Raw genomic sequence first — 20,777 nt, forward strand, 5'->3', positions numbered from 1 at the left:
CCATCCACCAGATCAGAGCTTGTGTTCCCTCTCTAATGACCTCGTCATTAATGGAACGTTCGTTAATGGTGTGTTTAATGTGTGTCCTTGCTACGTGCATGTGTCGGATGTACTGACCACAGGACCTGCCGAACTTGGCGACGGAGGTGACCTGGTCGGTGAGCGGGTCTATGCGCACGACGTGGCCGCCGTTGAGGCCCGTGTAGAGCTGACCCTGGCGCTCGGCCAGCGACTCGGGGCCCGACACCAGACCGTCCAGCAGCCGCGAGGCGCCGCACAGCCGCGCGTTCCGCGACAGACCGCCCTCCAGCGGCAGGTGAGGCGGGGGCCTGAAAAACGGACACATCCAAAAATTATATGCTGAGCGGAAGCCTGAAACCCACATTGCACTGCGGTGACAAACGTCTTGGGATAGGAATATGCACATGTAGAGATGGCGGTAGTGTCGTCTTCACACTGACGGAGCTCTCATATGTACTCAAGCGAATCATCAGAAAAGGTTTCCGACATGATTATGGCCACACGACGAGAATTAACGGAGCGCGGAATGGTATTTGTGTAAGTAGGCTATTTAGGTATTTATGTTGGTAACGCCACGTAGTGCACTGTATGAAAATCACTGACTGTGCTGTGTGCAATCTGTGGCTCGGACAGCAGTGGTGGATGTGGGGAGAGAGATGGCAGAATTTTGAGAGCGGACGACCTGGACGTGTGTCCGTCACAAAAAGGAAATTTGTAATACTGGATGTCATGAACTGATATATACAGGGTGAGTCACCTAACGTTCCCGCTGGATATATTTCGTAAACCACATCAAATACCGACGAACCGATTCCACAGACCGAACGTGAGGAGACGGGCTAGTGTAATTGTTTAATATAAACCATACAAAAATGCACGGAAGTATGTTTTTTAACACAAACCTACGTTTTTTTAAATGGAACCACGTTAGTTTTGTTAGCACATCTGAACATATAAACAAATATGTAATCAGTGCCGTTTGTTGCATTGTAAAATGTTAATTACATCCGGAGATATTGTAACCTAAAGTTGACATTTGAGTACCACTCCTCCGCTGTTTGATAGTGTGTATCGGAGAGCACCGAATTACGTAGGGATCCAAAGGGAACGGTGATGGACCTTAGGTACAGAAGAGACTGGAACAGCACATTACGTCCACATGCTAACACCTTTTTATTGGTCTTTTTCACTGACGCACATGTACATTACCATGAGGGGTGAGGTACACGTACACACGTGGTTTCCGTTTTCAATTACGGAGTGGAATAGAGTGTGTCCCGACGTGTCAGGCCAATAGATGTTCAATGTGGTGGCCATCATTTGCTGCACACAATTGCAATCTCTAGCGTAATGAATGTCGCACACGCCGCAGTACATCTGGTGTAATGTCACCGCACATGTAGGCACATCACGGTACACATTCTCCTTTAACGTACCCCACAGAAAGAAGTCCAGAGGTGTAAGATCAGGAGAACGGGCTGGCCAATTTATGCGTCCTCCACGTCCTATGAAATGCCCGTCGAACATCTGGTCAAGCGTCAGCCTAGTGTTAATTGCGGAATGTGCAGGTGCATCATCATGCTGATACCACATACGTCGACGCGTTTCCAGTGGGACATTTTCGAGCAACGTTGGCAGATCATTCTGTAATTGAAAACGGAAACCACGTGTGTACGTCTACCTCACCCCTCATGGTAATGTACATGTGCGTCAGTGAAAAAGACCAATAAAAAGGTATTAGCATGTGGACGTAATGTGCTGTTCCAGTCTCTTCTGTACCTAAGGTCCATCACCGTTCCCTTTGGATCCCTACGTAATTCGGTGCTCCCCGATACACACGATCAAACAGCGGAGGAGTGGTACTCAAGCGTCAACTTTAGGTTACAATATCTCCGGATGTAATTAACATTTTACAATGCAACAAATGTTCAGATGTTCTAACAAACCTAACGTGGTTCCATTTTAAAAAAAACGTAGGTTTGTGTTAAAAAACATACTTCCGTGCATTTATGTATGGTTTATATTAAACAATTACACTAGCCCCTCTCCTCACGTTCGGTCTGTGGAATCGGTTCGTCGGTATTTGATGTGGTTTACGAAATATATCCAGCGGTAACGTTAGGTGACACACCCTGTATATATACAGGGTGTTACAAAAAGATACGGCCAAACTTTCAGGAAACATTGCTCACACACAAATAAAGAAAAGATGTTATGTGGACATGTGTCCGGAAACGCTTAATTTCCATGTTAGAGCTAATTTTAGTTTCGTCAGTATGCACTGTACTTCCTCGATTCACCGCCAGTTGGCCCAATTGAAGGAAGGTAATGTTGAGTTCGGTGCTTGTGTTGACATGCGACTCATTGCTCTACAGCACTAGCATCAAGCACATCAGTACGTAGCATCACGAACGTGGTTTTGCAGTCAGTGCAATGTTTACAAATGCGGAGTTGGCAGATGCCCATTTGATGTATGGATTAGCACGGCGCAATTGCCGTGGCGCGGTACGTTTGTATCGAGACAGATTTCCAGAACGAAGGTGTCCCGACAGGAAGACGTTCGAAGCAATTGATCGGCGTCTTAGGGAGCACGGAACATTCCAGCCTATGACTCGCGACTGCAGTGGACGAGGCAATTCTTCGTGCAGTTGACGATAACCCTAATGTCAGCTTCAGAGAAGTTGCTGCTGTACAAGGTAACGTTGACCACGTCACTGTATGGAGAGTGCAACGGGAGAACCAGTTGTTTCCGTACCATTTACAGCGTGTGCAGGCACTATCAGCAGCTGATTGGCCTCTGATTCTGCGAATGGTTCATCCAACTATGTGTCAAGCCTCATTTCAGTGCAAATGTTCTCTTTACGGATGAGGCTTCAGTCCAACGTGATCAAATTGTAAATTTTCACAATCAACATGTGTGGGCTGACGAGAATCCGCACGCAATTGTGCAATCACATCAACACAGATTTTCTGTTAACGTTTGGGCAGGCATTGTTGGTGATGTCTTGATTGGGCCCCATGTTCTTCCACCTACGCTCAATGGAGCACGTTATCATGATTTCATACGGGATACTCTACCTGTGCTGCTAGAACATGTGCCTTTACAAGTACAACACAACATGTGGTTCATGCACGATGGAGCTCCTGCACATTTCAGTCGAAGTGTTCGTACGCTTCTCAACAACAGATTTGGTGAGTGATGGATTGGTAGAGGCGGACCAATTCCATGGCCTCCACGCTCTCCTGACTTCAACCCTCTTGACTTTCATTTATGGGGGCATTTGAAAGCTCTTGTCTACGCAACCCCGGTACCAAACGTAGAGACTCTTCGTGCTCGTATTGTGGACGGCTGTGATACAATACGCCATTCTCCAGGGCTGCATCAGCGCATCAGGGATTCCATGCGACGGAGGGTGGATGCGTGTATCCTCGCTAACGGAGGACATTTTGAACATTTCCTGTAAAAAAGTGTTTGAAGTCACGCTGGTACGTTCTGTTGCTGTGTGTTTCCATTCCATGATTAATGTGGTTTGAAGAGTAGTAATAAAATGAGCTCTAACATGGAAAGTAAGCGTTTCCGGACACATGTCCACGTAACATATTTTCTTTCTTTGTGTGTGAGGAATGTTTCCTGAAAGTTTGGCCGTACCTTTTTGTAACACCCTATATATATATATATATATATATATATATATATATATATATATATATATATATATATATATATATATATATATGTATAATGACTTTTGAACATTATTAAGGTAAATACATTGTTTGTTCTCTATCAAAATCTTTCATTTGCTAACTATGACTATCAGTAGTTAGTGCCTTCAGTAGTTAGAATCTTTTATTTAGCTGGCAGTATTGGCGCTCGCTGTATTGCAATAGTTCGAGTAACGAAGATTTTTGTGAGGTGAGTGATTCATGAAAGGTATAGGTTATTGTTAGTCAGGGCCATTCTTTTGTAGGGATTATTGAAAATCAGATTGCGTTGCGCTAAAAATATTGTGTGTCAGGTTAGTGTTGATCAGAATAAGTAAAGAGAGAAATGTCTGAGTACGTTCAGTCTTGCTCAGCTGTTTGAAAATCAAATAACGTAAGAGGTTTACTAGCACAGTCATTTATAAATTTTCAAAGGGGACGTTACATTTTGACCTAGACATGTGAGACATTCCATTTCGGATAAAGTTAGGGAATTCAATATTCCGAGATCCACAGTGTCAAGAGTGTGTCGAGAATGGCCAAATTTCAGGTATTGCCTCTCACCATGGACAACGCAGTGGCCGACGGTCTTCGCTTAACTACCGAGAACAGCTGCGTTTGCGTAGATTTGTCAGTGCTTACATACATGCAACACTAGGTGAAATAACCCCAGAAAACAATGTGGGACCTACGACGAACGTTTCCGTTAGGACACTGCGGGGAAATTTGGCGTTAATGGGCTACGGCAGCAGATGACCGACGCTAGTGCCTTTGCTAACAGCGCGACATCGGCTGCAGCGCCTCTCCTGCACTCGCATCCGTATCAGTTGGACCCTAGACGAATGGAAAACCGTGGCCTGGTGGGATGAGTCCCGGTTTCAGTTAGTAAGTGCTGATGGTAAGGTTCGAGTGTGTCGCAGACCCCACGAAGTAGCGCAAGCTGGTGGTGGCTCCATAATGGTGTGTGCTATATTTACATGCAACGGATTGGGTCCTTTGTTCCATCTGAACTGATCATTGACTGGAAATGGTTATGTTCCACTACATGTGGAAAATTTGCAGACATTCAAAGTTGGTATTTTTAAGAATTACAATGCACCATGTCACTGGGCCACAATTGTTTGTGGTTTGAACTACTTTCTGGAGAATTCAAGCGAATGAGTTGCCCACCAAGTTCGCCCAACGTGAATGCTATCGAACGTTTATGGAACAGAAGGAACAGGATATCTGTTCAGATGAGTATGCGATTATCAAAAACAAATCAAACAGGGGTAATGCAAGAGTAGGCACAGAAATGTTTAAGATAACAGGAATGCATGTAACCTTCTATGAGCAACATAGTAGTGAAGATAGACGCGAAGGCAACACCCAACACGATAGTAGAAGTTTATATGTCAACTAGCTCCGCTGAAAAAGAGACTGAAACAATGTCTCATGAGATAAGGGAAATTATTCAGATAGTTAATTGTTAAAAGAGACTGAAACTCGGTAGCAGGAAAATTAAGAGAACGAAAAATATTGGGAGAACATGGACTTGAGGAAAGAAATGAAAGAGGAAGTCGCCCGGGAGAAGTATGCACAGAACATAACTTAATCAACGGCAGCATAGTCAAAAGACTGACACGAATTATTCACAGAACATAGCAAAAACTGGGTGGAGCTGACCTCGGGGAAGATCAGTTTGGATTCCGAAGAAATGTAGGATCACACGACGCAATACAAATTTGTTAAGGCTTTGGTGGCCAGTTGTTGACAAACAGTTCACCACCGGCGATGGAGGGTGAAGCTTTGACAATGCCAGCCACTCGTGCTGGTGAAACGTCAGTAAAATCATCAGACGAAAGTCGGCCGAAGAACCCCAGACAGAAGAAAATAGGCAGTTTGTCACACGAGGCAATGATGACACTATGACTTACCTTAGGAGATAGGTTAAAGAAAGGCAAGCCTACGTTTATAACAGTTACAGACTTAGAGAAAACTTTTCACAATGGCCAATGCAATACACTCTTTGAAATTCTGAAGGAAAAAAAAAAAATGTTCATGTGTGGGTGAAATCTTATGGGACTTAACTGCTAAGGTCATCAGTCCCTAAGCTTACACACTACTTAACCTAAATTATCCTAATGACAAACACACACACACCCATGCCCGAGGGAGGACTCGAACCTCCGCCGGAACCAGCCGCACAGTCCATGACAGCAGCGACCCAGACCGCTCGGCTAAACCCGCGCTGCATTTTGAAGGAAACATGTTTAAAATACAGAGAGCGCACGGCAAGTTAAAAAAGGAACTTATACCAGAATTGGTCGATTCCACCTAATCCGTGAAAGGCAGAAGAAGCCTCTCTCTTCCTTCATCTCTGGCAATGTTTTATTTATGTGAATAGTGCCAAGTGGCACTGTGGCTCGGAGTCCATGTTAAAACTTTATCACACCTCATAATCAGTCTCCAGTAGAAACACCTAGCGTAGTGAGAAGGAGATCCCGGGTTCGAATCCCGGTCCGGTACACATTTTCGCTCATCGCCGCTGATCCCGCTTAATGTCCCGCTGCAGCTGATAGCAGTCAATTTACATATAGAATGGAAAGAAGCCATTGAATAGAAGATCCGGCGAATAGGAGGGCTGAGGAACCACAAACATGTCATTTCTTGCATAAAAATTCGTCGATGCAGGTTGTCGTCAGACATGGTGAGCTATCGTGGTGCAGCATCCAAGCGCGTAAAACCCTGGTGGCACAAGCACCACCCCTTTTACTGAGTGTCAAGGTCTTCGCGATAAAAAATCAGATTGGCAGTTTGTCCTAGAGGCTCAAACTATTTGTGAGTGAACCCCGACTTTTAAAAAAGTTGTTTGATTTTAAATTTGCTCATCCCTGTTTCCTTGGGATGGGGAGAGTTTGTAGTGTACCATTCCCATCTTTGGTATTTTGTCTCGGGGTCGTGTTCGAAAACACAATTGAGGGATTTTGGCTCTCTCTAAAGGCGGTCCAGAAGATCAAGCAATACCCTCCGATTATTCTTCAGCTCAATAGTGAAGTTATTTGAAACTATATTTGCACACAGTTTTTCACATAACCAAATCCTGTTTTAAAAGTTGATAGATGCCAAACTTGTTCAAATTTAACTCACTGCCGTCCATCGTGACCGTCAACCGACAATCTGACTTCACAGTACACTCCACTGTATCATTCTGTTCTCGTTGGGTTACACAGCCATTAAGAATCTGTTGTGTGAATTTTTAGTTTTGACATAGAGATAACACCCGTCAACGACTTCACTCTTTCCACACCGTCACTCGTTCTTGAGGTGGAAGGTGGGCTTCGTCTACCACTTCTTGTAGGAATGCTATAAACGATTTTGATAACTGGACACTCACTCCTTGGGTAGGGAATGTTTCTCTATAAGCCATTTGTAACTTTTCACGAGGCACTATAACGCGTCTCGTCAATCTTCAAACGAAACGAAACAGGACCGCGTTCCTCAGACGCTATCTGATCAAAAGTATTCGGACGCCCCTATATAATGCAGAACTGACCGATAGATGTCACGAGAGAGCGATCAACCAGTATCAAATTAAACGAAGAGAATTCTATTGTCAGTAGAGAAGCAATTAACAGTAGAATGGCTCGGACAGGGGAGCTCAGTGGCTTCGAATGTGGACTAGCCGTTCGCTGGATGTCACTGGCGTAAAAAATCCACTGGGGACATTTCAACTCTTCTGAAACTGCCGAAGTTGGCGCTGATATGCTTGTGAAGTGAAAACGCTAAACCAAAACTTCGTGTACTGACGGATAGGGATTCTCGAGCATTGCGTAGGATGGGTGCAGAAAATGGCATGAAATCAGCGGAAGGAAACTCTCATGATTTCCAAAGTACTACCACCAGTCCGGTTACCACAATTACTGTGCGTAGGGAGTTAAAAAATAGATTAATGTGGTCGAGCAGCTCCTTGTACACCACATATTTCTGTAGTTAATGCTAAGAGACACATGAATAGTTGTAAACAGCGACGCCACTGGACAGTATATTACTTGACACGGATGATTTGGAATGATGAATCTCGTTGTACCCTGTGGAAATGATGGATTTGGGTTTGGCGAATACTTGGAGATCATCACCTTCTATCGTGTATAGTGTCAACAGTGAAGCACGGAGAAGGTAGTGTTACCTTGTTGTGTTACCTTGTTGTGCTTAAGGAAACGCTAAATACGAATGGGTATGAACACATTTTTGCAGGATTGTGTTCTACGCACAGTAGAGGAACAGTTCGGAGATGATGATTTTTTTTTGTATCAGCATGACAATGCACCCTTTCATAAGGCAATGTCTGTGAGGCAATGATTTGTGGACAATAACATTCCTGAAATGGAGTACCCTGCCCAGTGTCCCGATCTGAAACCAATGGAACACATTTGGAATGAGACAGAACATCGACTTCGCTTCTGACCCCAGCGGAAAATATCTCTATCTTCTCTGGTATCGAATTTTGAGGAAGAATGGGCTGCCATTCCTTCACAGACATTGAGACACCTATTGGAAGTATCGCTAGCAGAGTTCAAGTCGTCATGAAGGCCAAAGGTGGACACACTTCCTATTAATAGTGTCCGGATACTTTTGATTAGATAGTGTTTACTTTTTTAACAAACCTGGTATAAGACAAAGTGGCATAGCATAAGAAAATCGTTGACAGCGCACTGCTCGAGCGATCTTTTTCTACCACTTTATAAAGGGTGCATGGCAAATACAGGACGTACTTGGATCAAGAAACAGTCGAAATTGTAGTTGTAAATTGTTTTAGTTGTGCTGGGAAAGTCCCTGAGCTTCAAGCGCTAATAAAAAGCACAGAAACTGAAATCGTTATAGGTACAGAAAGCTGGCTAAAGCCTGAAATAAGTTCTGCAGAAATTTTTACGAAGTCTCAGACGGTGTTCAGGAAAGATAGATTAGGCAGAATTGGTGGTGGAGTGTTTGTGTCTGTCAATAGTGGTTTATCTTGTAGTGAAGTCGAAGTAGATACTCCGTGCGAAATGGTGGAGGTTATACTTAACAGCCGAACTAAGTTAATAATTGGCTCCTTCTACCGACTCCCAGACTCCGATGATATAGTTGCTGAACAATTCAGAGAAAATTTGAGTCTCGTAACAAATAAATACCCCACTCATACGGTTATAGTTGGTGGGGACTTCAACCTTCCCTCGATATGTTGGCAAAAATACTTGTTCAAAACCGGTGGTAGGCAGAAAACATCTTCCGACATTGTCCTAAATGCTTTCTCTGAAAATTATTTCGAGCAGTTAGTCCACGAACCCACGCGAATTGTAAATGGTCGCGAAAACAAACTTGACCTCTTAGCCACAAACAATCCAGAGCTAATAGAGAGCATCATGACTGATACAGGGATTAGTGATCACAAGGTCGTTGTAGCTAGGCTCAATACCGTTTCTTCCAAATACACCAGGAACAAACGCAAAATAATTTTTTTTTAAAAAGCGGATAAAGTGTCACTAGAAGCCTTCCTAAGAGACAATCTCCATTCCTTCCGAACTGACTATGCAAATGTAGACGAGATGTGGCTCAAATTCAAAGATATAGTAGCAACTGCAATTGAGAGATTAATACCTCATAAATTGGTAAGAGATGGAACTGATCCCCCATGGTACACAAAACAGGTCCGAACGCTGTTGCAGAGGCAACGGAAAAAGCATGCGAAGTTCAGAAGAACGCGAAATCCCGAAGATTGGCTAAAATTTACAGACGCGCGAAATTTGGCACGGACTTCAATGCGAGATGCCTTTAATAGGTTCCACAACGAAACATTGTCTCGAAATTTGGTAGAAAATCCGAAGAAATTCTGGTCGTATCTAAAGTACACAAGCAGCAAGACGCAGTCAATATCTTCGCTGCGCAGTGCCGATGGTACTGTTACCGACGACTGTGCCGCTAAGGCGGAGTTATTGAACGCAGTTTTCCGAAATTCCTTCACCAGGGAAGACGAATGGAATATTCCAGACTTTGAAACACGAACAGCTGCTAGCATGAGTTTCTTAGAAGTAGATACCTTAGGGGTTGCGAAGCAACTCAAATCGCTTGATACGGGCAAGTCTTCAGGTCCAGATTGTATACCGATTAGGTTCCTTTCAGATTACGCTGATACAATAGCTCCCTACTTAACAATCATATACAACCGCTCGCTCACCGATAGATCTGTACCTACAGATTGGAAAATTGCGCAGGTCGCACCAGTGTTTAAGAAGGGTAGTAGGAGTAATCCATCGAACTACAGACTTATATCATTGACGTCGGTTTGCAGTAGGGTTTTGGAGCATATACTGTATTCAAACATTATGAATCACCTCGAAGGGAACAATCTGTTGATACGTAATCAGCATGGTTTCAGAAAACATCGTTCTTGTGCAACGCAGCTAGCTCTTTATTCGCACGAAGTAATGGCCGCTATCAACAGGGGATCTCAAGTTGATTCCGTATTTCTAGATTTCCGGAAAGCTTTTGACACCGTTCCTCACAAGAGACTTCTAATCAATCTGCGGGCCTATGGGGTATCGTCTCAGTTGTGCGACTGGATTCGTGATTTCCTGTCGGGAAGGTCGCAGTTCGTGGTAATAGACGGCAAATCATCGAGTAAAACTGAAGTGATATCAGGTGTTCCCCAGGGAAGCGTCCTGGGACCTCTGCTGTTCCTGATCTATATAAATGACCTGGATGACAATCTGAGCAGTTCTCTTAGGTTGTTCGCAGATGATGCTGTAATTTACCATCTAGTAAGGTCATCCGAAGACCAGTATCAGTTGCAAAGCGATTTAGAAAAGATTGCTGCATGGTGTGGCAGGTGGCAGTTGACGCTAAAAACGAAAAGTGTGAGGTGATTCACATGAGTTCCAAAAGAAATCCGTTGGATTAGATTACTCGATAAATAGTAACATTCTCAAGGCTGTCAATTCAACTAAGTACCTGGGTGTTAAAATTACGAACAACTTCAGTTGGAAAGACCGCATAGATAATATTGTGGGGAAGGCGAGCCAAAGGTTGCGTTTCATTGGCAGGACACTTAGAAGATGCAACAAGTCCACTAAAGAGACAGCTTACACTACACTCGTTCGTCCTCTGTTAGAATATTGCTGCACGGTGTGGGATCCTTACCAGGTGGGATTGACGGAGGACATCGAAAGGGCGCAAAAAAGGGCAGCTCGTTTTGAATTATCACGTAATAGGGGAGAGAGTGTGGCAGATATGATACGCGAGTTGGGATGGAAGTCATTAAAGCAAAGACGTTTTTCGTCGCGGCGAGATCTATTTACGAAATTTCAGTTACCAACTTTCTCTTCCGAATGCGAAAATATTTTGTTGAGCCCAACCTACATAGGTAGGAATGATCATAAAAATAAAATAAGAAAAATCAGAGCTCGAACAGAAAGGTTTAGGTGATCGTTTTTCCCGCGCGCTGTTCGGGAGTGGAATGGTAGAGAGATAGTATGATTGTGGTTCGATGAACCCTCTTCAAGCACTTAAATGTGAATTGCAGAGTAGTCATGTAGATGTAGATGAGATGTAGATACTATTACTCTTTACATGTCACACAGCTCAGCAGCCTCTTATGGTCGTATGAACTTCGTGGTAATGCAACTTTCACAGATAGTAGTGACCGTCTAATATCTCCATCTAATATTTCTCAGAGCTGTGAGCCACTGTCTGAACGTAGCGGCACGGTGTGTGTGCAGTACCTACCTGTATGCTTTGGGCAGCCGTCCCAGCGTGTGTGACTCCTGAGGCAGCAGGCAGCAGAAGAAGAGCAGTATGGCCACCAGGAAGCCGTCGCGGAGGTCCATCACGGCAGTTCACTGCAACATCACCATTAAACATTCGTGTTACAGAGGTGCCAAATGAATTGCGAAATGCAGAGCCTATTTCCTTCTACTCTAGAGCCAGTTAATTAAAAAAAAACTTTTCCTGTTAAGAATGGTCTGTGTGATCACGATGCACTGCTAGTTACAATATGTGACACAGCTCCATACAGTAATTCAAAACAGTCCTCCAAAATAGTGCGTTCAGCTAAAGATTTAACAACTTAAAATTTTAGGGCAACCTTGCAACAGTTAGACTGGGGTGAGGTGTGCAGGGAACCTGATGCTAATTTAAAATTTAATCTATTTCATGATACCTTTATGAGTATATTTGAAAATAGTCTCCCTAAGAAAACAGTGAAATAAAACTGTAAGAAACCATCTAAAAACCCTTGGCTCACTAAAGGGATAAAAATACCTTGTAGACAGAAAAGGGAAATGTATCTTACAGCTAGAAGGAGTTATGATCCAGAAACAGTGAAACATATAAAAACTACTCTATTGCACTGTATTAAAAAGTTGTTAAAAAGACCAGAAGTATGTGGCTTATATCTGAGATTAGCATCCCTGATAATGAAAATTAAAACAATTTGTAATACTGTTAAATGGAAAACAGCAACCATGAACACAGGAAGACCGTATTTATATCAAACTCGATGAAAAGTTTTTTATCAAAAAGTCAGAAGTAGAAAACAATTTTAATAATCATTTTGTAAGTGTTGTAGAGAAAATAGGATACAGCTATTCATTAGATAGTGCAAGACAATGTATGGATGAGGCAATACCTATGCAATTTGATAAAACTGAAATTCAACCCAACTCTCCTACCGAAACTAGGATATTAATAAATTCAGTTAAAAGTAAAAGCTCACATGGAATTGATGGCATTTCCAACAGAGTACTAAAATCTTATTCCTAACAGATAAGTAGGATTCTCAGCCACTGAAACAGGGCATTTTTGCAGACTGAAATATGCTGTTGTTAAACCATTGCATAAAAAGGGCATAGGTCTGATGCTGTCAACTACTGCCCAATCTCGCTTCTCACAGCTTCATCCAAAATTCTTGGAAAAGTAATGTATTCAAGTGTAGCATCACATAATGCAAACATGAAGTACTAACAAAATGTCAATTTGGTTTTCAGAAAAGCTTTTCAACAGAAAATGCTATGTCTGCTTTTACTGATCAAATATTAAATGCTCTGAGTAACTGTCATCAAACATTGGGATATTTTGTGACCTCTTAAAGCTTTTTGACTGTGAATAATGGAAATTTCTAGATAAGCTTAGGTATCGTGGCATGAGTGGGACAGTGCATAAATGGTTTAATTCATATTTAACTGGAAGAATGCAGAAGGTTGAAATTAACAGCATAGATAACCTACAAAAATCCACAGAGGTATCTAGAATTGTGTCCCCAAGGGCTCAGTCTTGGGTCCCTTATTGTTCTTAATATGTATTAATGATTTGCCACTCTGTATTCATGAAGATGCAAAGTTAGTTCTCTTTGCTGATGATACAACTATAGTAATCACAGCCAACAAACAAGAATAAGGCGAGGAAATGGTAAATAATGTCTTTTAGCAAATTATTAGTGGGTCTCTGCAAATGGACCGTCACTAAATTTTGAGAAAATTTCATACAGTAAATGGTATAATATCATTGATAAATATAGACTTTGAACAGAAGTCTATTGCTAAGACAGAATATTGAAAATTTCTGGGTTTGTGCATCGATATGAGAAATTGAATTGGAAGAAACACATTGGTAATCTGCTGAAACGGTTAGGTTCATCTGCTTATGCTATCAGGGTTACTGCAAATTTTGTTGATAAATATATCAGTAAATTAGCCTACTATGCCTATTTTCATTCACTGCTTTCATGTGGTATCATATTTTGGGGTAATTCATCATTAAGAGAAAACGCATTTATTGCACAAAAGCGTGTAATCATAATATTAGCTGGAGTCTGCCCAAGATCACCTTACAGACATTTATTTAAGGAACGCGGGATATTCGCAATACCTTCGCAATACATATATTCATTATTAAATTCGTTATTAGTAACTCATCCCATTTCAAAAATAATAGCGATGTACATAGCTACAACACTAGGAGAAAGGATCATCTTCACTATTCTGGGTTAAATCCGAGTTTGGCACAGAAAGTGGTGAATTTTGCTACCACAAAAATCTTTGATGTTTTACCAAGTATCAGTATAAGTCTGACAGATAGCCAACCGCATTTAAAAACATATTAAAAGAATTTCTGGATGACAATTCTTTCTACTCATAGATGAATTTTTAGATATGAAAAAATATTATATTGTGTAAAGAATATATGTTAATCGGACATGCTCCATATCATTAAGAAGTGTAGCACTCATGATCTATGGAACATGTGTTAATGTCATATAAGGCAAAGTATCACACAAAAAGCTGACATCACACATGGGTCAAGCAAGTTGTCAAAACATCTTCAAAGCACGCTGGGTCTATACGTTGTACAGAACAGGCGTATTGGTTTGCTCTCAGTTTGCCAATATTATGACACACACCATTGTAATGGACTAGATCCTTAATCCTTTCGTAAGTGCACTTAACCCTCTGTGGAAGAGCTCGACAAAGTTGTAACGCTGTATCTGCATAGCGAGAGGCACCTTCCCGCAGTCGCCTTGCGTGTCAGATTCGTAACACTTCTGACTGAAAGTGTAGAAGTTGCATTGCACTGTGCGAATTTCTTCAACTAAGCAAGAGTTGAATCTTTGGAGTTCTGTGTAGCGTATACTCGTGTATTTCAGCTGCTGATATTTATCATTACTGATCTTGAAAAACGTTAATTATCAGCTTTCAATAAATATTACGTAATGGTGGTAATTTCGAGGTATATCTGGGTAGAAAAATGATTATGGGAGACCTTATTCCTAGAATTTCTGAGCGTATTATTTTAATGTTACAAATTTATCAACTTAGGCATTCGCAAGCAGACCGTTCTTTTTTTAGATGATGAATCCTGCTGTATTTTATGGAAATATGAGCAGTGTCGTTGCTGTTGGGACTGGTGGAGAGAGTGGTGATTGTTGCCCGTGCCTGCTCTAGAGGTGCCGCTAAGTAAGGCGAACCGATGGGATAAGAAAGGAAAAGAAAGGTTTGAAGCTGACTACCGAACAATTATTCTTCTCTAATTGTTTATGGGGGGAGTAGATCTTTTAGATTCACTAATTTGATTGTACAGAATCAACATCACATCAAAAAAGTACTACCATCGACTATTTTTTCACTTCCATTATAAGACGGTAATAAATGCATGGCTATTGCACATGAAGGACTTTGACTTGGGATACTAAAAAATGAGATGAGCCCACTTTGTTAGTTCAAAACTGATATAGCTTATGACCTGCGCAAAATGAACAAGGATGTAAGTAGGAGAAAGAGGGGAAGATACTAAATATGAAAAGAAGAAGAGAATAGGGTTGCATCAAAACCAATTCCCAAAAGGTTGTTCGTCAGGAAAATGTTGGACATTGCCCAGTTGAGTCTGAGAAGAGTGCAGTTATCTGCTAGAAGTGTAATGTTAATCTGTGGATCGAAAAGAAAAGGAAATGTTTTCTGGACTTGGAGAAAGAACTACGAAGGTCAAAAGTTTCAAACTCTTAAATATTTTCATACGTCATAAAAGGATACATGTCATCACTTACAAGCCAAAATTTAATTCATCTCTATCCTTAAATGCCTAACGTATCAAATATGAAACGCTACAGGATATATTATATAAATATGACGTATAGTATTTTCTGTCAATATACTTTCCTGTTTATTGTAATCCTAAAGTAACACAAATGTAGCATTTCAAGCTTTTTGTCTTTTTATTGCTTCATAATCCTGTCTGTAGCGGTTAAATATAATCTTCAGAGTGCTCTAATTTCTTACCTGCTATGTTAAGTTTTGTTTAAGGGCTACTATTTTGAGTAACTAGCAAAATAGCAGAAATAAGGAATAGCATCTGTGATAAGATAGTAATTTGGTGACAGTGGAAACGCCGTTTGTTGTGATCTAGGAGCAAAGTCTTTAGTAAACAAACATTTAGTGCAGAAGTGTATTAGTTAATCGTGACGTGCTATATTGTTGACAAGTACTAATCTATACACACTGCACCATCTTTTCCATTACTACCTTATTGATAAACATGAAGCAAAAGTGGAAGGTACGAAAAACAGAACAAACCGAAATTAAAAGCCAAAACCTGAAACAGCCACAACCACAACCGAAGAGATGCAAGTTTAAAAAATCGAAATTTGTGAAAGAATTCACACTAAAGGTTGATTTCGTTTCTTAACAGTTGACAAAAGTGTCCCGAATTTTTTCAGTTCGAATTTCTCTAACGTGAAAAAAAAATCTATGTAATTTAGTTGATTTTTCATAATGTCTTCAAGAGGTAAGCAGTGCATGAGCTACTCTGGTGGTACTAGTTTTCTTTTTCCCTTGCACTCTGTGTCTCTTAGTATTGCTGCGCATAACATTAGATTTTGTGCAAAAATATTTATATTTCTATGGAGTATGTGTGTCATAGGTTTAGACTTATGTTCTGTTTGATTAATTAGTGTATTGAAATAGTAAAGGCGGAGCACGTCACTCAGATTAATGAAATGTTAATGAACTCCCAGAGTTTAGCTGACGCTATGAATAACATATCGATAAAGGTGGAGGAAACAGTTAAGGCACAAAGAGAAACGTTACCTGAACAGAGAAAAATGTCCAAGGAACCAAAAAAGTTAAAAGTGATTGCTGACTCTATAACGCAGTTAGTTGCAGACTAGTGTAAACTGAAAGAACTACCCAATAAAATAACACAGATATTTTCAGAGCAGCACGGACAGAAATTATATGCTGAATTAAACAGATGGATTACCGAAAAGGATACTTTGATTGCAGATAAACTAGAACAGTGGTACAAAAAAGAGATTCATGCATGTTGAAACCAGATTGAGCATGTCATTGATGAGTGTACCAAAGACATAAATCAGCATGTGGGTGTGATAGAACAAGATTGGATGCTGTTGTGGCCACCTGCAAGGAGCGCAGAAGCGAAAACGAGTGCAAAGCCGAGAAGGTGCAGAGTACCATCAGTGAAAGTCTTTTGACAATGCGTCAGTAATTTGAGAAGAAATTGCCAAAGTAAGGAGAAAGGTTACCGAAGGAAATGATGTCTAGTGAGAACAATGTACAGTGTTCTGAGCATGAAGCTGATTCCATTACCGTTTCGTAGGTCTAATGGAATCATCTGAAAACTGAAATGACGAATGTTGCTGCTAATGCCAAAGTAGAAGAATTCCGCCATTAATGGGGGCGAATATTTATGGCTCTATATATTTTTTAGATGATAATATTATTCGTCAATGACAATTTATGGCACATGTGCCGAGAAAGAAAGAAAGCCATGTGCTGGTGCATAATTGAACAGTTAAACAGAAAATCAAATTTTTTGGAGTTACATGCAGGGTGAAGCAGCATTGTGGGCTATAGAAGTGCCAGAAAGACAGGCAACAGATGAAGATTTTGTATGATGCTTTTTAGTAAAGTACTGGTAGAGGTGTGTACTAGGAAAACTATGTAAATAGGTATTCAGTCCTGAATAGCATAACTATAACAGTGGAAGCCCCCGACGGTTCTTCGTACAGCATGTAAATGAAAAAAATACAGGTATACTGATTTTCTCGCAGTATTTACCACTACATGGCAGACTATACATAATGAAAAAATTCGTGATATTAAGCTTCCCATGTTAAGTTGTAGTCAAGATTTAATATTTTGGTAACTGGCAAAATCACAATAGCATCTGGGATACTACAAGCTGAATAGTGTACGATGAACAACAGTGACAGTTGCTTTTCTGCAAATATTTACAGCAATAAAGTAATATAGAGTAATTCTCATAATTATCCACGTGAGTAGATTACCTGTGGTTGTTAGAATACGTTCACAAAACTGTAAACATGTAATGTTGGAAGGGGAAGGCAAGGTTAGGGGTGAGTGGGCAATTGTGATGGCTAGCCGCACGGGTCATTGTGGTAATGCAATGGCGAAAGTTGAAAATTTGTGCCGGACTGGGACTCGAACCCGATTTACCACCTCTCATGAGTGGCTGTCTCAACAGCTTCGGCCATCCGGACACGGTCCTACAAGATTCAGATACAGCTTATCACTCGTTGCAATGCAGAGTCCCTCGTCCATTAAAGACGCTACTCACAAATCCTGATTCTCGTAGGAGTTTGGTTAACATTTGTGCGTTCGCACTGGAAAAAATGTCGAGGAGCGATCCCCCCTTTTTCAGAAACGTGTATATTTGAGTGTCTTGTCAGACATGTCCGACAGAACAGATACCGTTCAAATATAAATGGTCTCTTACATGGAAACCATGCATTCCGCACATAAGTTCATGAGATATTTTTGTTACGTATCCTCTCATCGATCAATCCATAGAGTTTTTACATGGCGGAAAAAATCACCCTGTATACATTACATTAAGTGGCCTGCAGTGGCTGTATCCACAATGCTCGCCTTCATGGTTAGTTTTATTGAACACAGTGCGTGAATGAATAGCTGGGAGTTGATGCAGGTGAATCGCCGTTCTGATTCGAATTTGTTGCCTAACCGACAGAACATTAAACTGTATCGTTCCTTCTGCCTACTTCCTGTAACCGATAAATTTTGCTGGATGATTCTTGCAACATGTTTCGAAGGGAACATTTCTGTTGTCAGGTGGACAGGTTAAAAGCTGGTAGTCTATGACGACATTAGCTTTCTGTGTGATTTTGACGGAAGAAGTTTTTGGTAATTATAAGTTACTTCCTCACAAAAAAAGCCAAAATATATTTTCCAACGAACAGACCTACTTTTAGCGTGTATTATCGGTTTTTAATCAGTGTACGGGGAGAAGAATATTTCAGTTCGAAAACTGAAGAAAATGTTACAAAAATGCAGCTACACTGATGTCCAAAATTAAAGCAACAAACGGAGATTTTGCAAAGTTGTGTTTATGTTGCCACAAAACATTATAAACAGGTGATAGTAAAATAGAAACAATGTAAAGAACGGGCAACGTAAACAACTGCAGCATGCATAACGGTAGACAAAAATGTTCGTTTTTCCTAACTTAACCGATTTCCACACACATTCCAACAACTGGTTAATGTGCTCAGTATGGGGTGTGACAACCTCTGGCAGCAATACAGTCCTGACAACGACGGGGCATGCTGTGAATGATGTCATCAATCTCCTGTTGAGGCAATAACGTCCATTCTTCCTGGAGAGTTGCTCGCAAGACTCGGAGAGTGGTTGGTGGATGCTGAAATGATGCAACCCGTCTTTCTAGTGCACCCCAGACATGCTCCATGGGATTCAAATTGGGAGAACGAGCAGGCCACGCCATGCGTGCAGTATTTTCCGTTTCCAGGAAACCATCAACAAACCATGGTCTATGTGGTCAGCATTATCATCCATCAGTACGAAGTCTGGGTCCACAGAGTCTCGCAACAGCCGCACATGAAGTCCCAATATCTTGTCACGATACTTGGCAGCAGTTAAACCTTGCTGATTCACCCATACAGTTTCATGAAGAGGTGTTCATGTGCTCAATATAATCCCTTCCCACAACATTGGGGATCCTCCTCGATATCCGTCTCTTTCCATAACGTTTAGATCCCGAAATCGTGTTCCACGTTCCCTCCAGATGCGAATCCGTCGAGAGTCACTCTCCAGCCCAATTCGGGACTTATCTGTGAAAACAACATTGGCCCGCTGTTCGACCGCGCAGATGGCATGTTGATGATTCCACTCTTCTGTGAAGATGCATCAGAGGTGCACACACAGCAGGTCTGCAGCAATAAAGACCACTCTGCCATCGTTTGCCTCGATACAACACTTCCAGTGGATGCTGCAAGGTCAGATGCCAGTTGCCATGTAGTGTGCCCTTAAATCCAAATAACGGTTCCCCCTTTCTGATATCACACGTGGTCGGCCCTGTTTCAGTCTCTATAAATTGTTGCCACATCCGAGAAACAACAGAACGATTCACGTTAAGTCATGAGTTTGCGACTCTCCTGTTTCCATTCTTCTTATGGCCCTCCACCGCAGAGAGTCTGGTAGGCTTCTTCTTTGTGCCATACTGGACCGTCGATGACTGTATAAACAGCGATTATGGATGAGGGACTACCCGGAAAACACTACCCCGTTTGACAGGTATCTTGAAGTCATCGTTGACGTAGTTGTCGGTAGATCGGAATGCCATTTTCCGTGCAGAAGACGACTGCACCGACATCTCTTGACAGTTTGTATGATTATACGGTGAATTAGACACAAGGCGGGGAAATAGCCGCCCATTGCTTTAATTTTGAACACCAATGTAGTAATAGTGCATCTTTCATCTTTTAACTGTTAGTTTTTCTCATTACTGCACAATTGACGGACGAATTAATGTGCACGATGGACAAAAATTGCATCTATGTGCTCATCATTTCGTAAAGGATTGGCGGCATTTCAAGATGGCGTGAATTATATGGAACTGCTGTGTACATGTCCAGCAAAACTGCTAGACTGCTGCTGGCCAAAGCAGTCTGCAGGGGTATATGGGTTTGACGAACATAGCACAAGGTAAAGAAATATGAAGCCGGAATGTGGTTGCAATAATTACACATCTGTTGTTTGAAACTGATAAACAATATTTATCCAAAATAATCTCCATTGCTATTTATGCGTTTCTCCCACCTCACCAGCAGGCTATGAAACCCACGCCAGAAAAGTAATTCTTCTTTTGAAGCGAAGCAGTCAGCGAGCAATTTTCGTACATTTTCATATGAATTGAAGCGTTGTTCAACGAGAGCGTGTCCCAGTGGTGCAAATGGATGATAATCGGAGAGAGCCACGTCTGGAGAATAAGCTGCATGCCCTAGTACTTCCCAACTGAACTCCTCGATCGTTTCGCCGACCCGTTTTGCTGTGTGTGATGGGGCGTTATTGTGGAACAATATGAATTTGCGTGCCTTTTTCCTTATTCCGATCGTTTTTCACGTACTACGCGATTTAAATTGATCATTTGCTGTTGGTAGCGACCAGTGTTAACGGTTTCACCAGGTTTTATCAGCTCATAATAGATGACACCCTTCTAATCCTACCAAACACGGAGCATTGTCTTCTTTC

The 20,777-nt window shown here is 41.5% G+C and overlaps 1 protein-coding gene across 1 annotated transcript in view; it reads right to left on the reverse strand.

Moving 5' to 3' along the window:
- The window catches only part of LOC126259892 (adipocyte plasma membrane-associated protein Hemomucin-like), a 252,173-nt gene that overhangs the window by 112,486 nt on the left and 118,910 nt on the right, over positions 1–20,777 (reverse strand). The window contains exons 2-3 of the mRNA XM_049956969.1: positions 11,470–11,582; positions 118–329 (exon numbers count right to left, since the gene is read on the reverse strand). Coding sequence (XP_049812926.1) covers positions 118–329; positions 11,470–11,570 — 313 coding nt within the window. The 5' untranslated portion in view covers positions 11,571–11,582. The remainder of the gene's footprint in view (positions 1–117; positions 330–11,469; positions 11,583–20,777) is intronic.

This window comes from Schistocerca nitens, chromosome 5 (genome assembly GCF_023898315.1).
Source record: "Schistocerca nitens isolate TAMUIC-IGC-003100 chromosome 5, iqSchNite1.1, whole genome shotgun sequence".
NCBI classification, from domain to species: Eukaryota; Metazoa; Arthropoda; class Insecta; order Orthoptera; family Acrididae; genus Schistocerca; species Schistocerca nitens.